This window comes from Sorex araneus, chromosome 7 (assembly GCF_027595985.1).
Source record: "Sorex araneus isolate mSorAra2 chromosome 7, mSorAra2.pri, whole genome shotgun sequence".
Taxonomy (NCBI): domain Eukaryota; kingdom Metazoa; phylum Chordata; class Mammalia; order Eulipotyphla; family Soricidae; genus Sorex; species Sorex araneus.
The window spans coordinates 37,338,404-37,357,483 of NC_073308.1; the positions used below are offsets into that span (position 1 = coordinate 37,338,404).

The following is a 19,080-nucleotide window of genomic DNA, read 5'->3' on the forward strand; positions in this document are numbered from 1 at the left end:
TCCCCCGAGCACAGAGCCAGGAGTAAGCCCAGAGCACCACCAGGAAAAACCAAAAACAAAACAAGCAAAGAAAGAAAGATGGTGCTCTTTGAGTGTTTTTTTTTTTTGACAGGGGTGTGTCTCAGTGATAGGAGCATTTGCCTCGCAAGCGTGAGGCCCTGGGTTGGTTGTTCCTGACACAGCTGAAACAAAAACAAAAGCAAAAGTGGGATACCCCCTGAAAGCAGGGTGGGAACTCCCGACAGGTGTGGAGGGAAGGCCTCCCGGATGGGACGGCTCCGGAGCTGGGGCACCCGGCAATGCCAAGCGCTGGGGGGTCTGCAGAGCTGCCCAGAGCCCACAGAAACACTTCAAATTCATGTCCAAGAGGAAGATGTGCCTGCCGGGGAAGCAGTACAGCAGAGAGGGGGCCGCCTCGCATGCACCCAAGGCGTGTTCGATTCCCGTCTGGTCTCCTGATCACCACCAGGAGTGACTTTAACCCCTGAGCACCGCTGCGTGTGCCTCCCCTCCCCCCACCCAAAATAAGGACGTTTTCTCTGGGTGGTGAACACTGGACAAGCCTCGGTGAACTGAATTTGATTTCATGGACTTCATCCCAAATGGCAAGCATTCCTTAGTGTGAGTTCTTTTTCTTCCTATTTTTTTGGGGGGTCACACCTGGTGATGCGTAGGGGTCACTCCTGGCTCTGCACTCAGGAATTACCCCTGGCGGCGCTCAGGGGACCATATGGGATGCTGGGAATCGAACCCGGGTCAACCGCATGCAAGGCAAACGCCCTACCCGCTGTGCTATCGCTCCAGCCCCCTATTTTTACTTATTAAAAAAAACAAAACTTTTTTTTTCTTTTTGGGTCACACCCAGCAATGCACAGGGGTTACTCCTGGCTTTGCACTCAGGAATTACTCCTGGCGGTGCTTGGGGGACCCTATGGGATGCCGGGAACTGAACCCAGGTCGACCGCGTGCAAGGCAAACACCCTACCCGCTGTGCTATTGCTCCAGCTCCTTAAAACACATTTTTTAAAAACATAACTTGGGGGCCACACCTGGCACTTCTCAGGGCTTACTCCAGGCTCTGCAGTCAGGGGTCACTCCTGGCAGAGCTTGGGGGCCCTTACAAAGTGTCGTGGATCAGACCTGGGTCAACTGCATGCAAGGCCGACAGACGCCCTGCCTGCTTGCCCTCTCTCCAGCTCCTCTTTCCCTTCTCTCTTTCCACACAGCCGCCTCCCCAGCTCCGTGGGGCTCACTGCTCACGCCCGGCCACGCTTGGGCCGACCTGGGCCCCTCCCACGGAGCTCAGGGCCGCACACAGGCCAGGCACGTGCTCCAGCCCTGGCCCCCTGGCCGCTATTCTGCGCCTAAGAAGGAACCGCAAGCTGCCCGTCTCCCGCCCGGCCCCTCAGCTCCCCCGTTCCCAGCCCCTCCCTCTCAGGTGCACAGCCCTGGCCGGCGGGCGCGGAGGACATTACCACTTTGTAGGTGGGCCGGGGGCTGGGCTCCGGGGCCGGGCTGGCCGGGAGCTGCAGGCTCCGGCGTTTCTCCTTCATGGAGCCACTCTGGTGTCGCCGCATGCGGTCAATCTGCTCCTCCACGCTCATCTTCACTTTGCCCTCCCCGGGGAACACCGCGCTTTTGGGGCGCTCCTGCTGCGGGGGGGGGGGCGGGGAGAGGGGTCTCAGCAGACGCCTTTTCCACCTCCGAGATAGATTCAAGTCTCCCTTCCTCAAGAAGCCTGCTTTCTTTTTCTTTCTTTCTTTCCTTTCTTTCTTTCTTTCTTTCTTTCTTTCTTTCTTTCTTTCTTTCTTTCTTTCTTTCTTTCTTTCTTTCTTTCTTTCTTTCTTTCTTTCTTTCTTTCTTTCTCTCTCTCTCTTTCTCTCTCTCTCTTTCTTTCTTTCTTTCTTTCTTTCTTTCTTTCTTTCTTTCTTTCTTTCTTTCTTTCTTTCTTTCTTTCTTTCTTTCGTCACACCCAGCGATGCTCAGGTGTTACTCCTGGCTCTGCACTCAGGAATTACCCCTGGTGGTGCTCAGGGGACCCTATGGGATGCTGGGAATCAAATTGGGGTTGGCGGCGTGCAAGGCGAATGCCCTCCCCGATGTGCTATTGCTCCAGCCTCACACCTGCTTTCTTTCTTTTTTTTTTTTTTAATTAGCGAATCACCCTGAGGTAGTTACAGATTTACAAACTTTAGTGCTTATGTTTCATTCATACAATGCTCAAGTGCCCACCCCCCCACCAGTGCCCATTCTCCACCACCAATGGTCCCACCACCCCCACCCCATCCCCCGCCTCCGCCTCTGTGGCAGGGCATTCCCTTTGCTCTCTCTCTCCCTTCGGGTGTTGTAGTTTGCAATAGAGGTACTGAGTGGCCGTCATTCGGTCTATAGTCTACTTTCAGCTCACATCTCCCATCCTGAGCGTGTCCTCCAAGCACCCCATACGTGGTGGTCCCTTCTCTATCTGAGCTGCCTTTTCCCCCAGTCTGTGAGGCTGCCAAAACCTGCTTTCTAGCCGTGTAGTGGCCCCCCAAAGACCTGTGTCCAGCAGGTGGGACTGACGCTTTATTATGTGAAACTGGGATTCTTGCCCCCGAGTGATAGCGCAGCGGGGAGGGTGCCTGCCCTGCACGTGGCCAGCCTGGGTTCATTCCCCGGCACTCCATATGGTACCTGAACATCACCAGGAGGGATTCCCGAGCACAGAGCCAGGACTAAGCCCTGAGCACTGCGTGGTGTGGCCCCCAATCAAGCACACACAGAAAAGGGATCCTTGCAGATGCAACTTGGTTGGGACGTCAAGTTGAGACCCTCAGTTAGAGTGGGGGGCTGGGGGGCTAAACCCAAGAACAGACACCCCAGTGAGGGGTAGAACAGCAGGCCATAGGAGAGTGGTGTGAGGGTGAGGCAGGGAGCGGGAGGAAAGTCAGAGAGCGCCAAGCGCTAGAGAGGCAGGGCCGGCCCACCCGGCTTCCCGTTTGGATTTCGCTCCAGGCCACGAGGGAAACACACTCAGTGTTTAGCGCTGGGTGTGACGGACGTGGCTGCCCCTTGGCGTGTCCCCTGGAGAACGTCTCCTCTCCTGTCCCCTGTCCCCGTGATCCCTAGGTCTCTTGGGCAGCGGGGATCACGGTGGGGGGAGCTGAGGGGGACACAGACCGGGCTGACGGCTTGGGCTGGGGGCACTCACGCGGGGGGAGAGACCGTTGGCCAGCCCGTTGCCGTTCCTCCTCACCACCCTGGAGGGGGTCCCCGCTTCGTCGGTGGGTGACTTTGTCCGAGGGGGCACGACTCCAACTGCAGGGAGAACAAGAGCCGCCCGGGGTGGGCCTGGTGCTGAGTGGGAAGGCGGGGAGCGGAGCCGAGGGGACAGAAAGGAAGTGCTGCCTCCCCCGAGCCCCCTCCCCCCACCCCCCACAGCCCCGTCCAGGCCGGCGAATACCTTTGTTGAGAGCCGCCTGCTTCTCGGCCTCCGCCTCCAGCCTGCTGGTGTCTCTCGAGGGGTCCGGGGGCGCCGTCTGCTGGGCATCTTTCTTGCTTTGCTGGGAGGGGTGAGAGGAGGAGAGGCTGCAGGGGCCGCTGCCACCCAGCCAGCTTTAGGAGGGCCAAGAGGGTCCCCAGCAGGCCCTGCAGGGATGCCTAGCCCACCCTGCCCTCTCAACCTGTACCCAGAGATCTGCCCTGTGAGCCAACACGGGGGGGGGGAGAAGCCACCAGCGATCTCGGAGAATGACCCTACAAGAATCCTGCCCAGCACCGGAGCCAAAGAACTAGGTGAGGTGAGCTCGGGGCTGGGAGGTTCGGAGAGAAAAGCCCAGAGCTGCCAGCCTGGAAGGGCTCAGAAGTGCCCGAGCATCCCCGCCCCGGCGCCACGAAGGACTCAGCAAGGGCGATGCAGAAGGAAAACAGGTAGAGCCCAACCAGAAAGCAAGGGGGGCCGGGTCCCGGGCGGGGAGGGCCCTCGCCTCACACACAGCCGACCCCGGTTCCACCCCCGGCATCTCAACTGGTTCCCCGAGCCCGCCTGGAGTGATATCTGAGTGCAGAGCCCGGAGGAAGCCCTGAGTTGGCCCCCCAAAAGAGAAAAGGCCAGTAGGGGGTCCTTCCCGCCTCCATCTGCACAGTGAGGCATTACTCACTGAGCACTCTCCACGGCCCCAGCTCCAAGGAGACCGGGGACCCCGACGGAGGCTCAGGACACCCCCCCCCACATCCTGGCTAAGGATCCAGGTGTCAGAAGGGCCCAGAGGAAGGAGACAAAGGCCTGAACCCGTCCATGCTGGGGGCTGACGAGACAGACCCGTAGAGACACAGGCAGACACACCTGAGAATGGGGGGACGAGGGTGTGGAACGGTTCTGGGGGTGACGGGGGTGGGGGAGCTCACTCGGTTCCCACGTCTGGTCACGTTGGTGTAAGTGGGGGAAATCCCACCCCACCCCCTGCCCCCAGCCACTGGGAGCCTGGGAAGCTGCGGCCTCGGGGGAGGGGGGGTTCCCCATCATCCGCAGAGAGCACAGGGGCGGAGCCGCTGAGCACCCGCGGGCGCCCGGCGAGGCAGAGGCCACAGGGGGACTGAGCTCTGAGGAGCTTCCTGCCCGGCCCCCTCCGGCCCTCCTCACCCCTGCCCAGGACCCCGGGGTGCCGGGTACCTGACCCCTGGCTGTCTCGCCACTGCGGTGCCAGGAAGGGGAGGTGGGGTACGGCCAGAAGCGGCTCTCGCTAGGGAGTGGAGGTACAGTAGGAGGAGACTCCAGGGGGATGTAGGCTTTGGGGAGGGGGGGCCGCGGCGGGCCCGGTTCCTGAGGCAGAGAGAAGCCAGAGAGTGAGGAGGAGCAAGGCGCTGCGAGGCAGGAGAGAAGAACATTAGCAGGACGCAGCACCCTGAGAGCCCCCCGCACCCCGCCACCCTCGGCCCGTGGGGCGCCAGCTGCCCACCCCTCAGGCCTGTCCCCCTCCCGCCCCCCCCACCAACTTTCCTCCAAATTCTCCTTGCCGCCACCCAGCCATCCGGCACACTCCTGGCCGGCTCTCGGGCCCCGCGTCCACCCACGGCAGCGCCCACGCAGGGCCGGGCTGAGCCTCTCGGGAGGTCAGTGTCGGGTCTGGCCCTTGCTGGCACCCATGGCCAGCAGCTCAAGGCTGTCTCCTGGGCTTGGCCCCCCACACACGGACACTGGCCGGGAGGAGGAAAGGCCGTGGGAGTGTAGGGGGTGTCCCGCGCTACGGCGTCTGTCTCCCACAGCGCACACCTGCTGACCGGCAGGGAGTGAGCCGCGCCCGCACTGTCCCTCTCCCAGAGGCCAGCCTGGAGTCCAGGTCCTGGCAGCTCTGGGCAGCGGCTCAGGAGGAAACAGCCGGGAAGGCCCCACAGACAGAGGAGATGAGAAAAGCAGAGCGACGAGAAAGGCAGTGATCCCTCGAGGTGACGCGCCAGGACCGGCCTGGGGGTGCGGCTGAGAGGAAGGCGCTGTCGCCCCTGCACACACACACACACGCACACACACACACACACACACACACACACACACACACACACACACACCTACCTTCTGCTCCATGTTTTCAGCTTACCTCACTTGCCCCGGGCTTGGTGGGGGACCCCTGAGAGCCAGACATGAGCGAGAAGGGGCTCAGGGGGCTGGTGAGGCTGGCGGAGCTGAGGGGGCTGGCGGGGCTGTTGGAGCTGTAGCTGGCCGAGGGGCCCGGTCCTCCTGGGAGAGAAGAGGCGAGAGATGAGGCTGCAGGAGGGAGAGAGAATGCAGGGTCTCAGGCCACCTGGGCCACTGGGTGTGGGGAGGCTGGATGGACACCACAGAGCTGCCTCCGAGGAGTCAGAAACAAGAGCGGGTTTGGTTATGGGCGCCTTGGCGGTGCCTGGAGGTGCAGGTGAGGCACAGGTGAGAGAGGTGAGGCATGGGCAAGACACAGGTAAGGGACAGGCGAGACACAGGTGAGGTACAGGTGAGAGATAAGCGATACAGGCTTGGTACAGGAGAGACACATGCGAGGTACAAGTGAGGCACAGGCAAACTACAGTTGAGACAGGTGAGACACAGGTGAAGTACAAGCGAGGTACAGGCAAGGGACAGGTAAGACAGGTGAGGTAGAGGCAAGACAGGTGACACAGGGAGGTACAGGTGAGGTACAGGTGAGGTACAGGTGAGACGCAGGTGAGGTACAGGTGAGACGCAGGTGAGGTACAGGTGAGGTACAGGTGAGACACAGGTGAGGTACTGGTGAGACACAGGTGAGGTACAGGTGAGGTGCAGGTGAGGTACAGGTGAGACACAGGTGAGGTACAGGTAAGGTACAGGTGAGACAGGTGAAGTACAGGTGAGGTACAGGTGAGACGCAGGTGAGGTGCAGGTGAGACGCAGGTGAGACGCAGGTGAGGTACAGGTGAGGTACAGGTGAGACACAGGTGAGGTGCAGGTGAGGTACTGGTGAGGTACAGGTGAGACGCAGGTGAGGTACAGGTAAGGTACAGGTGAGACGCAGGTGAGGTACAGGTGAGACACAGGTGAGGTACAGGTGAGGTGCAGGTGAGGTACAGGTAAGGTACAGGTGAGACATAGGTAAGGTACAGGTGAGGTACAGGTGAGGTACAGGTGAGGTGCAGGTGAGGTACAGATGAGACGCAGGTGAGGTACAGGTGAGGTACAGGTGAGGTACAGATGAGACGCAGGTGAGGTACAGGTGAGGTACAGGTGAGGTACAGGTGAGGTGCAGGTGAGGTACAGGTGAGACGCAGGTGAGGTACAGGTGAGACCAGGTGAGGTACAGGTGAGGTACAGGTGAGGTACAGATGAGATGCAGGTGAGGTACAGGTGAGGTGCAGGTGAGGTACAGGTGAGGTGCAGGTGAGACGCAGGTGAGGTGCAGGTGAGGTACAGGTGAGGTGCAGGTGAGGCACAGGTGGTATACAGGTGAGGCATAGGCGAGACAAGGTGAGGCACAGGTGAGGCACAGGTGAGGTGCAGGCGAGACAAGGCGAGGCACAGGTGAGGCCTTTCCCAGGAGGTGTAGGCAGGTGCAGAGCCCACCCGAGGGCCGCATCTGCCACCTGGTACCCAGGGAAAGGTTCTGGGGAGGTCTGTGCAGGCAGCTGTGTGGTGGAAGCCAGAGACCCCGCAGTGTTTCTGCTGAGGCCAGAGTCAGGAGGTGGGGGACGGTGCCCACCTCTATGTTTGGCGGTGTCGGTGCCCCGGGACGGGTTGTTCTTCCTCAGCCCCTCCATGGCGTCCTGGATCCTCCAGATCTCCTTCTGAATTTGCCGGCTGTGCTCCTCAGTCTAAAAACACAGAGGGGTCAGGAGAGCCGCTGGGGGTGCCACCTCTCTAGCCTCTGGGTTAAGAGTTGGCACATGTGTGTGCACATGATTGCACACGAATGCAATCACACAAACACATGCCATACATGCACACAGCACACACATGTGCATACATATACACAAGCATATGAGCCCATATACGCATACACACTCACATGTATACATAAATATACATACTGTACATACACAAATAAGTGCACACCTAAATGCACGCATACATGCACACATGCATATACATGCACACAGCACACACATATATATACACACACAGCCTATAAATCTCCCTACCACCCTACATGCTGCCATCCACACAGACCCCTTTCTCTACCCATACACACACCCACACCACATACACCACCCGTCACACATACCTGTTCCCCCACCTCTTCCCCATACCACGCCATATCTCCACACACATGCACCCACCCCCTCCCTTCCCCACCATCCACTTCCACACACATCTCAGCCTGCAGAGACTCCCTACACCAGAAACATAACGCCCCATCAGACCCATCTATCTCTGCCCCTGCAAATGACCCCGAGTTCACTGAGAGGGCTCTGTCCTTACAGTAAATCCAGCGAGTTTTCGGGAACCTCAGAAACCTAGAGTCACACCAGCTGCTCGGAGCGACCCAAGGAGAGACCAGAGCGGTCCCCTCAGGAGACACTTCTGTGGGGAGGGGCACGCCATGAGGTGCCAGGGATCAAACTGGGGCTCCTGCAAGTGCTCCAGCCCTTTGGGACATCTATCTCCTGCACCCAGAGAGGTACTTCAGAAAAGGCTGGAGCTTTCAAATGTGCTGATTTTCTTCACACCGAACAGCCCTTTGGCAATACCCCAAAATAGACCTAAGAAACTGGTGAATTATAATCCACCACAGAATCTGCCCTAAAAAGAGAGTTGTCTAGGGCCAGAGTGATAGTACGTCACGGGGGTGGCGGGTGGGGGCAGAGGGGGCTTGCCTTGCACGCAGCCAGTCTGGGTTCAATCCCTGGCACCCCAAATGGTCCCCAAGTCCTCAAGGAGTGATCCCTGAGTGCAGAGCCAGGAGTAAGCCCTGAGCACCACTGGGTGTGCCCCATGCTCGGTGCATGGGAGACGAAGGAACTGCAGGGCTAAAGAGACTAGCGCTGTCCCCACGTCATCGAGAGAGGGTCATGCCTGGTCTAGCAGGTGTGTGCTCACTGACTGCACTGGGGCCGGGCCCTCAAGGGCATGGCACTGCCTCACGTTACAGATGCTGGCCCAAGGGCCTAGGGCACTTGGCACTCACCCGCCTCCCCGGCCGTGAGGTCGGGGCGCTGAGCTTTGCTACCAGAAGGGAAGCAGCAGCAGAGCCTGGGCAGAGAGAGGGCAGACTTTGGGGAGAACCTGAACACCCCACGATCTACCTGTCCATTCTCTTGCTTCCCTGCGTGCTTCCCACCTGGCTCAGAAAAGAAAGCGTCTCCTGGGGCTGGAGCAATAATAGCATAGCGGGTAGGGTGTTTGCCTTGCACGCGGCTAACCCGGGTTCAATTCCCAGCATCCCATAGGGTCCTCTGAAGCACCGACAGGGGGTAATTCCTGAGTGCAGAGCCGGGAGGAACCTCTATGTATCACTGGGTGTGACCCAAAAGAAAAAAATAAAAAGAAATCGTCTCCCAGCTCAGTGCCACTGGACCCGGCCCCTCATACCACGGAGACCTCCTCTGCCCCGCAGACAACACCCGCATGTCAAATCCTCGCCACCGGGCACGGCTGAGGCCTCGCCCCACTCCCCAACCTCGCCATTAGCTCATCCCCGGACAGCCGATGGCGCGAGAGCAAAGCCCTCCATCAGCATCGCCCGGAAACGGAGAACCCACGTCAGGTGGCCCTGGCTGCCCTTGCCTGTCTGTCTGGGGGGGACAGTGCTGGGGACCCCCATTCAGGGCTGGGGATGGAGGCTGAGATTCTTGCAGGCGGAGCTGGCCCCCCAGCCCTTTGGTCCACTCCCTGGCCTGGACCCCGGTCCCAGGAACCCCTTCCTCCTCTTAAGTCTCGGAGCCCCCTGAAACGAGGAATGAAGTCGCTCTGGCGTCCTCTGGGCTCCAGAGACCACGAGAGGCCCCTGCCCCTCAGCCATCCCCGGTCCCCGCGCTCTCCTCACCTGATTGTCCAGGTTAAGCTGCTCCCAGAGGTCATCATGCAGGGCCGAGACCTCCGTCTCCAGGCTCTCGTACTCGTGGGCGCTCTTTGCCAGGGCCTGCGGGCGCGGGGGCTCGCTGAGTCGGCCGCCACCCCCAACCCTGCTCCTTGTTCTAACCCTGGGGCTTGGAGCCAAACACTGGCCTGACAAGAGGCTCGGCCACCCGTCCCCAAAAGCACGGAGAGAAAAATCAGGCTCTCCCAACACAGCAGGGCTAAAGGGGGACCCATCACCCTGCTCGCTGCCCCCGGGCCAGCTGCTGGGAGCGGAGGGTGAGTCAGAGAGAAGAGCCCTGGGCCTGCGGACTGTTCAGCGGCAAAGTCCCTGCAGTCAGAGGCCCAGCCACACCCACATGTCCCAAGCACCACCGCCAAACGCGGCCCCTGGGCAAACAACAGCAAAGGGAAGGGCGGGGAATAAAACACAGGTTTGGGGGATTTCTGCTGCTCCCCCAGGAGAAGGCTGGGACAATGCACCGGCTTTGCCCGTGGCCGGTTCTCCAGCGGATGGGAGAGGGGCTGGCAGCAAAGGGCTTCAGGGGCTCAGCAGCCCTGACTTCAGGCCGTCCCGGGTGAACTTGCTCGAGACGGCGTTTGCGGTGGCCCTCTGAGCCCCTGGCGCCAGGACCCCAGGTGCCAGACCTGTCGGGGGGGGGGGGGGGCCGGTTACCGTGGAGGCCTGGGACAGCTCCACGCGGATGTTGATGAGCTGGTTCTGCAGCGCCTCCTTCTTGTGCAGCAGCTTCTCGGGGTAGGCGGGCTGGTTGCCGAACATCTCCAGCTCCTGGTGCGTCCCCATCAGGGCGCTCTCCAGGCTCTCCTGGACACGGCGGGGCACACGGTGAGCGGCCCTGAGTGCTCCCCACCCCGCGGGCAGCCCTGCTGAGCTGGCACAGCGGAGGAGCCGGGAAGCTCTGTGTGCTGGCCGGGAGGGAAGGAGCTGCCGCCCGCGCGCACACACACCCGCACCCCCACCCCCCCACCCTACCCCCCGCCCCCGCCGCCACCCGTCCCCAGCCTCACCTTTTCCGCTCGGAGCTGCTGTACCAGCCGGTCCTGCTCCCTCACCACCTTATTCTGCTCACACAGTTTGCCCAGCAGCTTCTGGGGGCCGGAGAGTGGGGAGGGGAGGAGAGAGAAGGGCTGATGGGGACCTGGGCGTGGCTTCAGGAGGGGCCACCGGAAACGCCTCCTCTCCCCTGCCGAGGAAGCAGGGTCCATCCTGGGGAGGCTCCCCGGCAGGGGTCTGGACAAGCAGCCCCGAAACACCTGTGAACCCCGAGACACTTCCTCGACCCCCCCGCCAGTGCCCAGCTCCTCCTTCCACGGCTGACTCGGCGGCCCCCCGCCCTCTGGTGCCTGAAAGCTGGGCAGACCCACTCCCCGGGCAAGGCCAGTGGTCCTGGGTCAGAGGAAGGCTGGGCCGAAGCTCCCATCTGCCACGTCCAGATCCTTCCCCTGTCTGGGCAGCCGGCCACACAGTCCTTCCCACACTGGCCTTGCATGTGGCCAGCCCAAGTCCCATTCCCGGCACAGCATGTGGTCCCCCAAGACCCCGCGAGGAGAAATCCCTGACCACAGTAACAGGAGCAAGCCCCCAGCCCCGCTGGTGTGGCCCCCCCAACCCCACAATCAAGGACCCAGTCCCCCACCCCCTGATTTGTCCCAGTCAAGCCCCAAGCTGCTGCTTGCTGTCCTGCTACCTTGAAGTTTCCCAGGGGTCCCGGGGCGGGGGGTGTGGGGGGGAGAGGGAGGACAAAGTTTTATTCTTGTTCCACTTCTTAGCCACCTTGGGAACAGCGCCCAGTGGACACAGAGCAGCTGACTGACCTACCAGTGGGGGCAATGGGGTTGGAGCAATAGGACAGCGGTCAGGCATTTGCCTTGCACGCGGCCGAACCCGGCTCGGTCCTCAGCATCCCATATGGTCCCCTGGACACCGCCAAGAGTGACTCCTGGGTGCAGAGCCAGGAGTAACCCCTGAGCATCGCCAGGTGTGACCCAAAGACCGAAAGTTAAAATATAGGGGGGGGCCTGCCCAGCAGGTGCCCTGGGGGCTGGCGCTGAGGGGAGAGATGCAGACAGGTGGTGGGGGTGAGGTGGGGAGGAACGTGGGGAGGAGGGGCTGACAGAACGGCGCCTTCCTTGTGATGGAGGGCAGGGTGAAATGCATGGACGCGGGTGAGGGGCGGGTGGAGCACCGGCCCGGAGGCTGGGGAGGACGTGAGACGGGAGCAGACAGGGGAGCAGGCGCGCTGCTCTTACATCTGTATCTTGCTCGTTTAACTTGTAGGTGTGGAGGCTGTCCCGGAAGACTTCTGGGTATGGAGGGACCTGCAGGAACACGAGGCCGGTTACAGCGTCCGCTCGGCGGCCCCCTCGCCGGAGACTCTCCTCCGTCACGCCGCGGTGGCTTCTGCTCCGGACGCTAAGCTAGCTGTCCGTCCCCCCGACTCAGGAAGGCCGGGCCGTCCAGGCTAGTCCACGTGCCCATCCTCCCAGGCAGATCCTGAGACGCAGGCGAGGCTCAGCGAGGCCCTCACGCCTTTCCCGGCAGCTCACGGAGCTGCTGCCCAGAGGGACTCCGGGCTGCAATGCCCAGGCGGGCTCACTGGGCACAGCCACGGCCACCATGGCTACCCACGTGGCTGCTTGTTGAAAAGACAAGGGTGGTAGGGACAAGCAGGGAAATCACCCTGGTCGACGGAACACGTCACAGGGCTGGTGTCTAAACCGTAAGTGTCTCTGGGGCCAGCACATGCTACCCAGCCTTTGGTGATGTACCCCGAAACCACAGCACGTCCTACACAACGCTGGCATTGGCTGGTTCCGTCTCACACCCCCTCATGCCCTTAACCCCAGTGACATCCATTAAGATGGTACCAAATACAAAAGTACGAGTCCGAGACATGGCAAAGCAAGTCTGCCGTTCCTGGCATGGGATGAGATGTCCAGAGGCTGGTATGGTCTGGGGGATGGGCCTGGGGTTCCCCCCATGCACGCGAAGGATGGAGGGAGGTTGGGCTGAATCTGGGGCATGAGGCCTGGCAGATGAGCGGGCCGGGTGCAGGGAGCCCCACCCCGGATGGGCCGACTGGAGCATGCACAAGCAGCGGGCATGGTGACAGGACCGTCGCTTACTTGCATGAAGATCTGAGCCCTGGGGGAGGAATTCTCCACCATGCGGTTGACCATAGTGATGAGCGTCTCGCTCTCACTCATCTGCGGCAGAGGAAGGAACGCACGATTCACACTCGCACCCCGCCCGCCCGCGCAATCTCCCCAAGTCACTGGCGTTGTTTTCCAGACACAGCAAAGAGCAGCAGCAACTCAGGGGGTCTCTGGCCCCCGCGCTTGGCTTCCCCTTCCCTTCCTCCCCGTCCCCCTCCCCACTTCGTCAAGGCCATCTTAGGGCCAGCATGGAAGCTGCATCTGAGGCCACAGAGGGGAGCTGGGAGGCCCCAGCGCCCCTGGCCTGGCCTGCCCTCAGGACAGGCCCCAGCTCAGAGACCTGGTTCAGGTGCCCGAGGAGCAAGTGCTCCCCACACGGGTCGAGAATGCCACCTCCGCGGCCCACCCAGCGCGTGCTCCTCACGCTGCTTTGGTCCCGGAGCACCTGAGCTGGGAAAAGTCAACCCCCACCCCCCCACAGTGTGACGTCAACCCAACCGTGGAAAAAAGGAGAAACTCGGACCCGCTCTGGGCCAGCGAAGCGAGCGAGGTCTCTGGCCCCCACGGGGCTCTCGGGTGGACAGGACGGCTAACAGGGTGTCCAGAGCTGGGCTAGCTGCATCATGCCGGTCTGGGATGACGCAGGGAGCAAACAAGGAGGTGAGACAAGCCAGGCATGGGGACCCTGCAGTCCAACACCCCTCCACCAGGAAGGGGCGGGGAGGGAGGGGGTGGGGGAGCAGGAAGAGGAGAAGGGGGAGGCGGACCCCATGCTTCCAGAACATTCTCGTTTCTCTGCTGGTCGCCGCGTGAGCGGGGCCCCAAGCGGACCCTCCCGCAGCGCCCCTGCCTGGGTCTCTTTAACTCAACTGATCTGGAGGGTGGAGAGGACAGAGGAAGCGGGGAGGGGCAGCGGGGAGGGATGGGGCAGAGCCACCTTAGGGCAGATCCCGTGGGGTCACGGCTCAGGACCCTCCGTCTTTGCCGTCGTTCATTTCCCCGGTCTTTGTCAGGCTCTACCTTACTTCCTTTCTCTCCCCTGTTACGTGCCAGCACCAGAGCAGCCACGCGTCTCTGTGCTGGAGAGCGTGTGAGGGGTAGCTGACCCCTGACCACGACCCCAACCAGCAGGGCCTACAGCCTGCAAGAGGTTTCCCAAGCAGCTGACTTTTGCAACCCTTTGGCCAGTTGCTAATTTTTCTACGGTGCAAAGCATGACTCAAAAGACGCCTTGCCTGCGGCGGACCCAGGTTTGAGCCCCAGCATTGCGTCTGGTTCCCGGAGCCCCACCAAGAGTGAGCCCTGAGTTCAGAGCCAGGAGCAAGCCCCGAGCACCACTGGGCCCCCACCCCCCAGCCCCCACCACTAGGAAAGACTGCCCAAAGAGCAGGTGTCCTATGAAGTTGACTCTTGGTAAGACAGTGAGCAACCCGGGCAGAATTGCACCCACATTTTCTACAAGGTTCTAAATTCGAGTCAACTCGAGCCCTGCGGAGCGCGCGTGAGTGCGTGTGCATACAGGTGAGTGCCGTGTGTGTGCATCGATGTGTGTGTCGTTGAGGTCTGCTGTCAAATGTGAGGGAGCAAACACCCAGCCCGGTGCCTTCGGAACTACTCGGGGAACGCATCGGTATTCTAAGTTGAGGTTTGGAAGGAAACGGACAATGACATCATCGCAGCGGCCACCACTGCCCCTCACCAAAGCCTGGCCGGGTGCTGTCCATGTCCCACCTCGCGTGCTTCTCGTGTGACGCCGGGGGGGGGGGGAAGGGGCAGGTTCTCAGTGTCCGCCTTACGGCTGGGATGGCAAAGGCCCTGCAGACGGAGTGCTGTTGCTAAGGTGAGAGGCAGACCCGGGTGGGACAGAGCAGGACCGAGGGACGCTGTCCCGGCCTACGTTCCGGGCTCTCTCCCTGGCACTGAGTTCCTTTTAAGAAGGGACTCCTGAGCACTGCCTGGAGGATACCCCTTGCTGCGAGATATAATCAGTGCTCCCGCAAGGAGGAGTTTCCGAGAAAGCCTTGTGGGCTGTCGCCCCCATGAAAGGTGGGCAGAAAGCACACCTGTGGGTGCATGGGGCTAGTGGAGGGGGGCTGACCGCAGCCCAGGGGCACAGGGGTTTGACCCCCGACTCTGACACCCCTGCAGGACCCACTTCCCAGACAAGCCCGGGACCCGGCCCTCAGGGACTGAAAGGCTCTCCTGGGGGCGCCCCACGCTGGCTCCAGATGTAAGCAGGGTCCTGCCGGCCATCAGGCTTCCTCCCAGTCTCCCACGAGAGTAGACACACCCAGACACGAGGTCCTGGAGGTAGTGCTCACGTGGTTTGTGCCCAGAACCACCCACGGCCGCAGCTACAGCCCCTGACTTCGAGGTTCTGTTTTTTTTTTTCCTTTTTTTTTTAGGTCACACCTGGCGATGCACAGGGGTTACTCCTGGCTCTGCACTCAGGAATTACCCCTGGCGGTGCTCAGAGGATGCTGGGATTCAAACTCGGGTCGACCGCGTGCAAGGCAAACGCCCTACCCACTGTGCTATCGCTCCAGCCCCAGGTTCTGTTGTTTTTTACGTGACTCTGGTTGTAGTGTAGGGACCAGAATCAGCGAGCTGCGGCCCGCCTCAGCTTCTTCCCATGTCAGACGTTCCCTGGCTGCAGGTTAGTCTTCCCCTAAACTCTGTCTTTCAGTGGCTGTGTGTGTGCCCTTGGGGCCAGCCTCTCTGTGCTTTAGCCCCACCAGACATGGATGAGGATGCCAAGAGGATCCTCCTTGCAAGGGGTGTTCTGAAGACTAAGTGAACTGGACTGAGCGAGTTTGTTTTTGGTTTTGGGGTCACACCCAGGGGTACACAGGGGCTACTCCCCGTGTGGTATGGAGGCATGGGGTAAGGCAGGGATATGTGGAGATCAAGCCCGGGTCTCACAGGGGTCAAATCCTGGCATGCAAAGCACAGTGCTTGCGGACCCCTTGAAATACGGGGGCGACAGGGGAGGCACCCAGTTCCGGAAGCTGCAGGGCCTCCATAAAATAAGGCTGCGAAGGTCCAGGGGCTCCGTGATCCTTAGCCCACACTTAGGACGCAGCATACTGACCCCATCATGCTGACCAGCCCAAGCCCGGGATGTAGCACAGCCCCGTGGGCCTGAGGCAGGTGGACCCTGGAACCAGGAGTCCATGGGGACACCCAGACCCTTTTCAGCATGAAACCTCAGCCCAGCACCGCCCAGAAGTCTTTGCGAGAGACACTCCCAAGCAGACTGCATTAACCCTCTCAGAAACCCTTCTATAGGGCAGCTCTGTAGCCCTCAGTTTACAAATTATGCAGAACATGCTAGATAGGATCAATTCCCAGATGCCCCCCCCCAACCCCTTGCTTTTAGGCCCAGCGGGCGCCTGGCTACTGTCTCCACCCAAAATGCAAATTCCTGCCTGCCCCCCTGCGAGCAGCTCCATCTGGACGGAGCAAATTGGAGGTGGCATCCATTATTCATGCGGCCAGCATTGTTCCCCTTCCCCCAGGAAACTCCCAGCTGCCCTAAAGGGCTTTGAAGAGTGTGAAGGAGCAAACCAAAATATAAGCCACTTTGTTGCATCGCAGTGGAGCCAACAAAGGCGTCACATGAAGGGAGGATGAGGCAGGGGAGGAGCCGGGAGAGGAGGGGGGGGGGCAGGGAGCGCCAGCTCTGCCTACCTGCTGGTCCAAATACTCTAGGTTTCTTTGCAACTGAAGGTCTAAAAGTTCATCCTACCCGAGGAGCCCGAGGCCCCACGGCAACACAAACAAACAGGAACAACAAAAGAAAACAGTGAAAGGAAGCAAAGCAGTTAAGAGTTAGCAGGCAGAGAAGAGAAAGGCAGGACTCAGCCCTTGAGGACTCTGGGGTGGTTGGGGGGTGGGGCAGAAGGGCCGGGTAGGGCCACAGCTGCTGACTGCGGACACTGTGCACAGCCCAGCATGAGGGACGCACTCAGGCTGCCATCCAGGCTAGGGTCTGCGCAGCCTGACCCAGAAATCTGGGGCATGTCCTGGCAGCGGATGTTGTTTTCTGGAAATTCTGTTGCGGGGGGCGGGGCGGGGGGAAACACAGGGTGTGCCTTGGCTGGGTGCCAAGGCTAGAGGGCAAGAATCTGAATGAGAGTGGCAGGGGGCAGCCTTTGAGTAGCCCACCCAGAGGATTAGGGTCTATTGTGAGCTCTGCCTGCGGGCCCCCAGCACCTCCCCTAATGCCCCAGCCTGTCCAGGGCGCGGTGTCTGCATGGTTCTCCAGTTCTCGGGAAACAATTCCGGGGCAGGTACGGGGGATGTGGAGGTCAGGGAATGACCAGGCGGCCAGTCTGAGAAAGGCTCTTTCCCTAGCAGCCCGGCACAATGGCCTTGTTGCCTCGGTGGTCCCAGATGCACAGAGCACCTGCTGGGAGATCCTCAGGAGCTCGTGGGGGCGCTCTAGCCTGATTTTTTTTTTCCTCCAGCCCCAGTCTGGGCCCCTTTGCATGCAGGGATGGGAACTGTGAGGTGGGCAGGGTCAGGGACCCATGGGGACAGGCCCCAATTTCTAAGTGGGGGCAGGAGTGCTGCCGAAGTTTGTGGCAAGGGGTGGGGGGAATCCAGAGGCTACTCAAAACCACGGGCACCAGCATCCCTGGAGTGGGGGGCCCAGGGAGGAGGCTGGTTAGGGGGGCACCTGGGGGCGGTCATGGGAGGAGGACGTACCATCTTATCGTGGACCGTGGGGGATGGTGGGCAGTTGTAGGGGAACAGTCCTGCGGGGACTGGCCGCCTGTCTCCCAGGTAATCATACTGGAAGAGAAAGGGGATTGCAGAGGTGAGGGGGTCCCGCGGGGCCAGGACTTTCCCACCGAATGAGGCTCAAGGCTAGGGACCTCGGTGTCCTGGTGCAGAGCAGCCAGACAGTTGAAAGGGACATCGGATCCTCTGCCAGCTCTTTGCAGGGGACCTGGCCATGACCTGAGGACGTGACAGGGCACCACCCTCGGTGCCAGTGCCCGGTCCGGGTCCCTCCCATCCTGGGAACGGGGCTGGGGATTGGGGGGGGGGGTGTTTCCAAGAGCAAAGCAGCGTCTCCGGTCTCCCGGCAGTCTGCGGTAGTTCGACCCCTCAGCAGGGCCGGGGATTAGGGGTGGGGGGGGGTCCCGCTCACCTTCGGGGAGCTGATGGCACGCCGCATCACGTAGGCCACGGGGTCGGCGTAGAGGTCCTCGGCGTGCGGGGGCAGGCGCTCGAAGCGCGCGCTGGGCGAGCGCGCGGGCGAGTAGATGCGCGCGCGGCCGTAGGAGCCGTGGCTGGGCGAGCGCGGCACGGAGTGCGAGCGGGGCTGCAGGGACAGGCGGCGCAGCGAGCCCGCCGCGTCCAGCTCGTCGTAGAAGCCGGTCTGCCGGGAGGGGCTGGACAGCCACACGGGGCCCTCCTGGCGCGCGTAGCCGCCGGGCTCCTTCCAGTCCCGCAGCTGGTAGGCGGGCGCGCCCCCGTTGCGGAAGGCGGGCCGCTTGTCCTCCAGCGCCCAGGGCGGGCTGATGCGGTCGTAGGCGGGCATGGAGCAGATGCTGTCGGGCCGCACTCCCGGCGGGTAGTACTGGAAATCCTCGGGGCACGGCGCCGAGTAGGGGCTGTAATACTCGGGGGCCCTGCGCGACACCGAGTAGAACCTGGAGGGGCTGAGAGAGGGGGGCGCGGTGAAGCAATGAGACCCAGGGGCGTGCCCCCCACCCCAGTTCCGCTCCCTCTGGGGGCCTGACTCCGCTTGGACCCTAAGGCATGTGGAACCCTGACCTGCAAGCTCCAGTTCCCGGCCGGGAACGGCCCTGCTCATTGTGCAGCTGTCGCTGTGGAGGGGACAGCCGGGTCTGTCCTCTCTCCACCCGAGTGGACTAATGTATCGATCCCAGCGGGAGAAGGGGCAGGACAGAGGGTGCGTGGAGTGGACCGGAGCTCTGCCACGTCCCCCAGTGTCCGGTCCTGGGAAGGCTGTGCTTCCAGGCGGGCTGAGAGAACTCTACTGCCAGGCTGGGTTGGGGGTGCCCCCCTCCGCGGCCCCTAGGATGTGGGCTTGGGCCAGCTTGGCGACAGGTCCCCGACATCCTTGACTGTATGTGGATCCAACCTGGGGCCTCACCCATGCAAGGCCACTGTGCAGCCACCCAGCCACACCCTGGCCCCTGATTCTAGCGCCTTGTCAGCTCCTGGGACCCTCCCCCACTCAATGAAGGGCTCCGGGAAAGATACTCCAGCAGCCCCCCCCCCCCGCCCCAGAATCCCACTGGGTGCTGGGGCCAGAGCAGAAGTACAGCAGAGAGGGCACGTGCCTTGCACACGGCTGACCCAGGTTCAATCCCTGACACCCCATGTGGTCCCCCAAGCGTTGCCAGGCGTGATCCCTGAGCGCAGAGCCA

The 19,080-nt window shown here is 61.5% G+C and overlaps 1 protein-coding gene across 15 annotated transcripts in view; it reads right to left on the bottom strand.

Annotated features, from left to right (window-relative positions):
* The window catches only part of PLEKHA6 (pleckstrin homology domain containing A6), a 146,575-nt gene that overhangs the window by 9,971 nt on the left and 117,524 nt on the right, over nt 1-19,080 (bottom strand). For 7 of the 15 annotated variants that reach the window (XM_055144284.1, XM_055144278.1, XM_055144272.1 and 4 more), the window contains 14 exons: nt 17,832-18,345; nt 17,384-17,470; nt 16,364-16,417; nt 12,644-12,724; nt 11,768-11,836; nt 10,526-10,606; nt 10,173-10,322; nt 9,465-9,560; nt 7,182-7,293; nt 5,574-5,740; nt 4,652-4,801; nt 3,443-3,542; nt 3,191-3,297; nt 1,476-1,652 (listed from right to left, as the gene is read on the bottom strand). In XM_055144284.1, the coding sequence (XP_055000259.1) occupies nt 1,476-1,652; nt 3,191-3,297; nt 3,443-3,542; nt 4,652-4,801; nt 5,574-5,740; nt 7,182-7,293; nt 9,465-9,560; nt 10,173-10,322; nt 10,526-10,606; nt 11,768-11,836; nt 12,644-12,724; nt 16,364-16,417; nt 17,384-17,470; nt 17,832-18,345 (1,945 nt within the window). The remainder of the gene's footprint in view (nt 1-1,475; nt 1,653-3,190; nt 3,298-3,442; nt 3,543-4,651; nt 4,802-5,573; nt 5,741-7,181; nt 7,294-9,464; nt 9,561-10,172; nt 10,323-10,525; nt 10,607-11,767; nt 11,837-12,643; nt 12,725-16,363; nt 16,418-17,383; nt 17,471-17,831; nt 18,346-19,080) is intronic. The other 8 variants (XM_055144274.1, XM_055144280.1, XM_055144273.1 and 5 more) reach the window with 7 other exon arrangements.